Source organism: Falco punctatus, assembly GCF_963210335.1.
Source record: "Falco punctatus genome assembly, chromosome: 6".
In the NCBI taxonomy this organism is placed as follows: Eukaryota; Metazoa; Chordata; class Aves; order Falconiformes; family Falconidae; genus Falco; species Falco punctatus.
Window position 1 is genome coordinate 76,218,773 of NC_137585.1, and position 9,745 is coordinate 76,228,517.

General features: G+C 43.3%; 2 protein-coding genes across 5 annotated transcripts in view; both read right to left on the reverse strand.

Moving 5' to 3' along the window:
* The window catches only part of RELN (reelin), a 321,986-nt gene extending 321,042 nt beyond the window's left edge, over positions 1-944 (reverse strand). The window contains exon 1 of the mRNA XM_080391905.1: positions 870-944. The gene's annotated coding sequence lies outside the window, so the exon portion shown is untranslated. The remainder of the gene's footprint in view (positions 1-869) is intronic.
* The window catches only part of ORC5 (origin recognition complex subunit 5), an 81,396-nt gene continuing 71,798 nt past the window's right edge, over positions 148-9,745 (reverse strand). For 2 of the 4 annotated variants that reach the window (XM_080391987.1, XM_080391988.1), the window contains exons 15-16: positions 7,878-7,966; positions 6,317-6,565 (exon numbers count right to left, since the gene is read on the reverse strand). In XM_080391987.1, the coding sequence (XP_080248113.1) occupies positions 7,921-7,966 (46 nt within the window). In that variant the 3' untranslated portion in view covers positions 6,317-6,565; positions 7,878-7,920. Of the gene's footprint in view, positions 949-6,316; positions 6,566-7,877; positions 7,967-9,745 lie in introns of those variants that run through there. The other 2 variants (XM_080391990.1, XM_080391989.1) reach the window with 2 other exon arrangements.

Here is a 9,745-nt window from a genome sequence, read left to right on the forward strand (position 1 = left end):
TCTTTAAGGCTCCTGCACATACCCCAAGCCCAGGTCAAGTCAAGTGAAAGAGCCCATGTTGATAAGGGAGGAAGCTCCCCTCCCCAGGAGCCAGGAGCCACAGGCTGGTTGACATCGGTGGAGAAACCATGCACTTTTGTTTTGTTGTTCTTCTCATTTCCCCTTCAGATTCCCAAATCTCAACATGAAATGCTCTCCTAAGTTCAAGCAGGACTCCTAGCTATCTGTTGTTTCTAATGATTGGCATCCTTAAGGAATAATCAAAAATGGCATAGAAAACATAACTGTAAGAAAATGAGATGAGTATTCAGCCATGTAGCCGGAATTCAGGAATCGCTGTAATTGTGTGTGAGTAACATCATTTGCTCCCCTTGTACATTTTTCACTTACTCACATCACGTCTTTCTTTTTCAGGTTTGTTGCTGAAGATCCCACAGTCTGCCAGGTGAACCAACCACTCTCTGCTATTGAAGTCAGCCAGCAGAGTTGCTCCGGGATGCCTACACCGAGGCTGGCATCCAGGGCAGCATCACAGACAGACAGGGCACTTGCCTCCCCACACAAACTACTGGCACAGATGGGAACGTTCAGTGCACTGAGTGCAATGGGGTAGGAAGAAAAAAAGGAGCTGGGATTGTACTGATGGAAATGGGAGAGAGGGAGAAAGAGCACCATCATCAATACTGTAAAAACTCTTTAACTAAAGAGAAACAATGAGAACAGCAAGAATATAATCAGGGCTTTTGTGACCAGAGTGGTAAACAACTTTCCTCTCCATCACTGTCTCTTGGGCCCTTTCTTCTTTTGTTGAATTTTGTAGAAACATGCTCCCTCATCTGGCAAGGTTGTCTTAATGAGAGGTTACGTACCTCACTCTGCTGTTCTCACTTCCCAGCTGTTCTCTGAGACCCAGGATTTAGGAAGTACTTGTGTGAAAGTCCTCATTACCTACATGAAGACAGAGGAAGTGCTCAGCTGCTGAACTACAAAAAATCTGCTAGTGAAGCTCTATTTCCCAGCCCTACTGGTCCTATCTTATTCCTCTGAACTGAAATATCAGAATGAAGTACATGAAATAACAAGTAGCACATATTTCCCTGAGTAAGAATTGAATGCAGGATGTATCTGCATTTTAGAAATCCTGTTCTGTAGAAAATCTGTATGTGCTGGGAAAACAGAACATATGTGCTGAATGAATTGAAGCAAAACTGCACCTTTGCTGTGCTCCTTATGAACAAGACCTACTGCACCAGGTCTGTCATTGACATTGGCTTTGCATCAGCATTTCATCAAAATCAAACAAATATGAAAAACAAACACCAAGAACAAAAGGACTGGCTATACAGCATTCATGGTCCAACATATTTAACCAGAATTCAGAAAAGACCCTTGCCGAAGGTGAACACCTGCCCTCAAGTACCCGACAGACAGACAGACACACACACACCCACCCCTTGATATCCAAAAGTGCTGGCAGGACAGAAGACAGTACGTGGCAACACGTTATTTGAACAACACACACCGGCACCAGGGGGGAGAGGAGCAGCAGCAACCTTCCTGCTCTGCTACCTTGTGGGAGATCCCTTCTGAGGTGTAAACCCAAGAGCCCACTGTGCCTGTAGAGCAGCTCTCCACAAGAGCCATTTCAAAAAATACACAGAATTGTAGCAGGAGGGTACAAGAAGAAAAAGAAGGGAGTACAGAAGCCTGGTAGAGTTCTGGATGCTTCAAAACATCAAAGGTATGTATCAAAAGAGAAGTCCATCCCCACTTCACCTCAAAGGAAAATCCAGCCCCTTTCCATACTAGTTGCAAAACAGTACCCAAACACTAGGCAGTGAACATCTATCTTCTTTCAGTATTTTGCTGTCTGGTGGTGGTAACTCCCTTGGAAGAGCTGTACAACAAATCCTTTTTGACAAGCACACCACCAGCGGCAACACTTTGTAACCAAATGAAGTAACTGCCTGCTCAAAACCAATGTTTGAACCAAATGAAAGGAAGAGTTAGAGATACTTCTGCTGCTTTGGGAAAAAGGGGTATTGGTATTGGTCACTGATGGAGGAGGTGGTGCTCTAAGTACAATACACTGCACCACTTCAAACATTAAGTCTACCTATAGTACTTTGCACATCCTGTTCGCACTCCAAGGCCACCTTGCTTAGAGATGGTCATTCACTTGTTCAAATTAAACAGCATGGAAACGCTGCTGGTCACAGGCTGCTTGACACTCTTGGTCTTACTTTAATTCCATACCCTCTAAGCTTCTTGATATTGGAAGCCTAGATCCTTAGTTATTCAAATATATCCCCACATATAATTTTCAGGCAATCATGATAAAGGTTGTCCTTCTGCAGTTTCAACTCTGCTAGCATACACAAATTATTTCTGTATTGTTTTCAGACTTATTTTTGATGGTTTTAATAAACACACGCAAAAATAAAGAATCTAAAAGTAAACCTGAGCTTACTCCACGTTTATCTCCATCTGAGTATTGTATCGTTTATACAAATCTGCCTGTAGTCAGGTAGAAGACACGTCACAGAGAAGCTGAGATAAAAAACACACTGTTTTTGCTATTAATCTCCCACTCCATATTCTAGTGGAGCCGTTCCAGGATCTACAAACACATAAAAATTTGGTATTGTGTACCATTAGACTTGCTAATCAAGTTGTATCTTTATCCCAATGCATATTTACCAGCAATGATAAAGCTCTTTTGTAAGTTATGTTGTTCTGTTGTTGAGAAAACTGGAGAAGTTACTGTCACCTCAGGCAGCATTTACTACTGGATGGAGTAAATCTTCTGCTTCAAAATTATCTTGGGCTGACTAAAATACACAGTATGCCAACCTCCAGGCAACCCTCAAGTACTTGCTGTTTCTCACTCTTGCCTGCCATCTCTGCCAACACAAGTGCAGAGGGAATATCTAATCCTGGGATACTCTACTGTGTACGTTTTGCTCACAGGCCACAGACATGTAATATCTCCTACGTTCCTGCTGAGAATCCTGCCCTTCACACTATTCTCCTGGCATGGCTGGCTGTTGCAGATAGGAGGGGAGTAGATAGCACCTGAATGGTCTTGGGCAAAACTAATTGGTGGATACCGGAAAAAATTAACTAATGGTAGAGATGGACGTATTCTCACATGTGTAGATCACGGCATATATAAGCACCAGAACTTAGAAAGTGCTCGAATAACCAATATACTTCAACTCGCACAAAACCCCACACAACAGCTAGGGGGATTGTTATGGTGCAAGCAGCAGGTTCCGGGAGAACCAGTGAGGTAAATCACTGTCAAAAAAAGAACAAGTCTCCTCCTATACTCCACATGGTTGCACCCTTGCAAGCCTTTTCAAAAAATAAAATCTCCATGTTATATGTATGAAAATGCAGCTGTTGATGAAATCAGAGCTATTCAAGGGCACTAATTTCTTTGCAACTGATGATAGCTGCATTTCTCCATTACTTTCTCCTTGTAAGAACAAGCTCCAGCTCCTGTTGATGTCTGGATCAGCCACTGGGGAAAGGCACTAGAAGTCTGTAATTTTTACAGTATTATAACGTTTTTTGACACAGTAATTATGAAAAAATTCTCTGGTATTTTTTTAATACATACTTCTGCACTAAATTACTGAGGAATTTCTGATTAGTTGAACAACTGTCTTGCTCTGCATCGCTGGCACACTTCTTAAAACCAACTGCAGAAGGGGTGAGATCCCAGCCCCAGGGAGGCTAAAGGAGGCCACACCTCAGCCACAAAAGCCGGGTCACAGAACAGAGTATTGCTGGGGTACCTAGTAAGAAATTCAGCAGTAATTTATGAAGTCATTGACATGGGTATATAGAAGTGTTTCTAGTTTGTCAGAATAAATCCCACTATTCATCATCAGCATAGTTATAGCCTACATCAATCATCCGCACTTCAGTCACCTTGTTCATTCTCATACTCTGCTGATTCAGCTTTAAATTTTGTATCACTGATAGGACTTTTTCAAAAAGGTCACAAAAGTGCATGTGGTGCAAGGACAGTGGTTTTGTCTAATGGATCCTCAGATACTATTCCTTCTCAAGTTAACCTCATTTCACTCAAATTAACTACATTACATGAAAATTCGTATCCTCATCCTTTGGATTTACACTGGAAATGATCACCAGGGTACTACAGGAGAAATTACACTAAAAAAAAATACCAGCTGTATCCTGTTTTCTCAGTGCTTATTTTCTAAGACCCTGATTTCATGTCTTTTATACACTGTGCTCCAAATTTGGGGCTGGGTAGTTTTGAGGGTCTGTACCACTATGTGGTAGTGATGAGGCTACTGAAAAGGTGGGACAACCAAGACAGCACTATTGACACAATGCAAAAGGGATGTTTTCTCAGCTGCAACCTAAACCTGAACTTACATGACTGATTTTTGTTCTTCATTCAAATATTGCCAAGACATATACTAAACATCAGTTCTGGAACATAGTGTATTTAGTCCTTTCCATCTATACTGCCTGTCTAGCAGCTATAGGCAATTAAGTCTTGAACCGGTTCTGGCCTTCATCTCTTTCTAGAAAAGCTATGGCAACGGTGAAAAGAAAAATCACTTATCCATATTTATAACCTCATTTCTAATAAACAATTGAACTTTACATTAAAACAAATAATACAGTATATTCCAACAAGTACTGTTACAAGCAACTATGTGTGTTTATGGATTCACACTGTTGGAAAAATAAGATTCTGGAATTTATTTAACCCTACAATACTGACCTTGGGCCAATTGGCTGTTATAGTAGATCAAAAGACCGTTCTGTTCGGTTCTTCTTTTTCTGTTTGAAACCTTCGAGTTTGCATCTCTTGTCAATCCCCATCATAAGCAGCATTAGAAATACTCCTGAAACAGCCACGTACTAAGGCAACCAGCAGAAAACCCCATAATTTCTTTCCCATAGGAAAGATACAAACGTGATCTGAAAATTTCTCTAACATGACCAAATTTACTGTGCAACCGCATCAGGTTGGGGCGCCAGGCGTGTGCGGCGGCGGCGGGGCGGCCGCTGTGCGCAGGTGCCCGCAGCCCCCCCCGCCCGCCAGCCCGTGCCAGCCGGCTCCAAGGCGGCCCCGCCGCTGGGCAAGGCCGAACCCTCAGCCACGGCGGCGGCGCCCCCGGCGGGACAGATCGCAGCGGGGGGGACCCCGGGCCGGGGCAGGGGGTGCCCGGAGGGGGCCGTACCCCCGGGGGCGGGCAGCCCGCGCCGCGCCGCGCCGGAGCAGCTCCCGGCAGCGGGGAGCGGAGCCCCGGCCGGGGCCGGGCTGCGGGCAGGGCCGGTGCCCCCGGGGGCGGGGGGCCCGGGCTGGAGCAGCCTGTGCCCGAGGGGCTGCGCCCCGCGGGAGGGCCCCGCGCAGGAGCGGCCCGGGCAGAGCTGCAGCCCCCCCGCGGGAAGGGCTCCCGCTGGAGAAGGGCCTGGAGCAGCGTCTCCCGCGGGAGGGCCCGGGCTGGAGCCGGGCGGCGTGTGAGGAGCCTCCCCCGGAGGGGGCCGGGGCGGCAGAGGCGGCGGGGGAGGGACCGGCCGCGGCCCCGGTCCCGGCCCCCAGAGCGATCTCCCTGCCCGGACCCCCGCGGGCCTGGCTGGGGGGGGCTCCCCTGCCCGCCTGGGGGGCACGGACAGGGCGGCTGGGGGGCGCCGGGACAGCGGCCGGGGCCAACCACCAGCATGCACATAGTCACACAGGGCTACCCGCAAGGCAGAGTTCTGTGCTCTCCTATTCTCTTCATGCGTGCATCTGGAACATGAACATATTTTCATGCAGATTGAGTGGAAGTGTGACATCCACAACTTGTTGACAGTAAAGCTTCCCCAAGAAGAGCTGCTTACTTCTGCTCAGTAGGTGCCAAGGCTTTCAGCCACCTTGACTACCACTAAGCAGGAACTTCACCAGCTGGCACTGTCCCTCCCCAGCAGTACTGCCCTGCCCCACTTCGCTCAAACCTGTAAATAAGGTTGGCTGCAGAGTTTTTGAAATTCTGTGATTCAAGAGTTGTAGCAATTAATAAATGACTATCAGTCCCATCATGTTTCACATATCTAACTCTAATCCAGATCAGATATCACAAAAACCCATGATGTGTTGCCGTTGCTTTACATGGACTAGTTTAGGTACGAACACCTCAAACCTTCCTCCTTCAACTTTCAGCCCCAGGAGATTCACAAAAGCTGAGCTCAGCCCAGCACTAAATCCAAAAGGGGAAGGTGCTGTAAAGTTTAGCCCAAAGTTCACCTTATGTACATATCTATTAGTAAAAACAAAAGCAGGTAGTAAGCATTTTGAAATATTATGTATTTGCATCCAAGCAGTTCAGTAAGTGTGACAAACGTTGCCACCTCATGGACAGGTGCAGGGTTTGATGCAGCTCAGCGGTAGGAAGGAAAAGGGATCGCGGAGATGACTCATCGCTGCCCTTTCACAATCTCCTGAGGGGGGAATCGGCAGCTCGGCCAGAAAGATGCTTTTGTCACTTAGATTCACCTGGAACTCATTCATCTGGGTCTGAATCCAGTAGCCTGGCTACACACCCACAATTGGAGCAAAAGAAGAGAAAAAAAGAAAAAGTTACAGATATTCAGGGTATTTGACAACCTCCAGTATCAGAGCAGGGAGGGGAAAGAATGATTTTTCCTTGGAAAAAGTGTAATGGTCAACATAAGACATGCCGTGGCCTTGTACGGTCAAACAGTCAAAGGCTAGCATTCAGGAGTAAAACATCTGAGTAACAGGCTGGGGGACCTGGAGTTTTCGTCTTCAGATCCATGATGACAATAATCCCAAACCGGACCAGGGGATTTTAATACCCATAAAGGCAGTGGCAGTTGGGAATCCTCTACTGGTAAACTGGAGACACATATGACTGTAGTGTATGCCATCATGTATTTCCAAAGTTTTATGTTCTAACACCACACTGATTAGTCACTATTCCACTTCTTCCGGGGAACTGCTACAGGAATACTCTGTCACCTGTTGCATTTGTCCCTTTCTGATGGAAAGGCAGCTGTGTCCTCCTCCTCTACAGGGCACATCCCGTTACAAAACCCATTACACAGTGTGTATCTTAAACTATATTCATTCCGAACGGCGTTATAATTAACACTTAATAGAACTGGATGAGTGCAGAAGGACTATAAAACGTTTAAACTAAAATAAAAACTTTCAAGTTTGACATCAGGATAAAACTTTCAGAATCAATGATTTTGTAAAACAAAGCTCTGTAAAAATAGATTCATAGTCAACATTTACGAATGGTCTGAAAAAAAGACAGTATGGTGATTAGTGGGGTGTTTCCTATCATCATGATCTCCATATAACAGTGTAGCAGTCTGCCTACAAATGACTTTAGAGAAAGAAGAATTTATACCAGCTTGATTTTAAGTATGTTCTTATGCTTATTGTATTTTGCTACTCCACTCTTCTAAAATGGTGGCCTCAGGAAAAGCTGCTTTGGCAGGCAATTGCAAAGATTCCTGCGGAGAGGAAGTGAAAAGACTGGGCATACAAACAAGGGCTGCTGCCATGTTCAAAGCACTGGGGAGAGTTCATAGAGCAAAATGCAGTCCTAAGTAAATGGGTTTCAGGCAATTTCAGTGTTAAGATAACATCATTAAGAGTAGAACAGATTGTGCTCAAACCCTGCTGTTTATAATTAACACATTGCTTCCAAATACTCCAGGGTCCCTGGTAAATAGTCCTCTGCTCAGATCCACCCAGACCAATCAGAGTATTTTCATCAGGTTCCATGCTGGGATAGCACCTGTTTGGACAAATCCAAAAGAGCCAAAATACTCTTCTTTCTGGCCAGCTAAGTAGAAAGATGAACACAGCTTGCCTTAGTCATTGTCACAGTGTCCATATGGCTGTGAAGCTTGTTTTCACAAGAAATCGTACAAGTACTTTATTATGTCGAAGTTCACGGTCCTATAAACAAAAACACAGTATATTAGAGCAATCATCTTAGCAGTGCTAAGACTTTAACCTGTTTGGAGACGCACACGTGGGGCATTCTGCATAATCAAAATTAAGCAATATCCCAAAAAGAAATGCAATCAAGGATGAATGAATTTTTAACTTCTAGTATTATTTACAATACCTATCTTCTGATTACTTAAAGTCTGTAGGATTCTGAAAAAGAAATAAAGCAGCTTTCTAGTAAAAAAATGGAAGATTCTTACTTTGATCATTAGGCAGTAAAGATGTATCAAAGTTAGTAAGATTACATTTTCATATGGCAAATACAATACTTGAGTTGGTGATGCAAAGCAGCAATCTTTTTATGCTATTGAATGTTTTGTTCATCTTTCAAACCACCTGTTTTATCATGTACTACTCCTTCATCTGTACTCATTTGCAGTCTATGTTCTTTCAGTTTTGACACTAGTTGACCCATGTTCACAGCTAAATTTGAAAAATCCAAAAATGGCACTCAATGGGACAGAAGATTTTAATGTATACTTTTGTACTTTAATGGCAGGCAGAATGAAACAACAGTAGAATAAAACATATAATTATTTTTTTGTCTCTAAACTCATTCTGCTATACAATCTAACACTCAGACTTTGGGGTTTACTGTTTGAATAAATAATGCAAATTACTGCATGTAATGACAAGTATAAAATTAAAAGTTTTTTAAGTATTCAATGATGCAAAAATAACCGCTCACAATGCTAAGTGAGATTAACTGGCTGAATGTCTTATTTGTTAGACTGCAATCATTTAATATTCTCTGTTCACACGCCATCCTGTAACCCACTTTTCAAAAAGTTTCTATAAAACATCGTATTGGGCAAAGAAAAAGTTCAGAAAACCCCAAGATATATAACAAGAAATACTGTGTTTGAGTCTACTTGTAATTCAGAGACAAATTTAAAGAAATTAACTGCCACTGTTAAGACTCACATGACATTGTGTCACTCAAGAAAGTACTTTAGTTACCACAGAAACAAAATCACACACTCTAACAAATGTTGACCTTATCAACTAAACGAAGCACAATTGCCCTGTCATAACAACTGGGTTCATTAGAGACTATATGAAAAGTTCCTTTACATTCAATAAACATTAAGAGATCCCTACTTCAGCTACAGAAAACTTACGAACTTAGGGCTGAAATTCTCAAAACAGAAATTTAAAATGTGTAAATACTAGATGGTAAAAAGCATGGGAATCTGTCTGCAAAGACTGAATGTATGCAACAGAATAGAGGCAGACATGAGGTTCTGTGGTACTGAACAGACAGAATGTACATGGCCAGTTGTTATCACACTAAAACCCACCAGGAAGAGACAAAAGTGTTTCACTTTTTTCCAAAACCAGGTGGCTTTTGTCTTGTTTTTGTTTATAATCCATACTTCACTTTTGCTTATAACATACAGAAAATGAAATGACAATCTGAACAGCTTGAATGGTGGTGGAGAGGGGAGGAAGCATGCATTTTCTGTCTTGCTCTTTGCACTTTTCAGCCTTCCATTAGGAAATACGCTACAGTAGCAAGGCTGTGATGGTAACAAGGCTGAGGTATCTGAAGATTTTATTGACTAACAAACTTATTTTAGTACTATTACAGTAATAAAGAAAAAAGAATCAGGGGACGGGACTGCTTACTTGACGTGTATTTTGGTTGAAATGGCAAAGTAGTTATTCCTCTGCAATAAATATAAACTCGCCCCTGAGTCGTTAAAAACTACAGGCAGCTGGCAA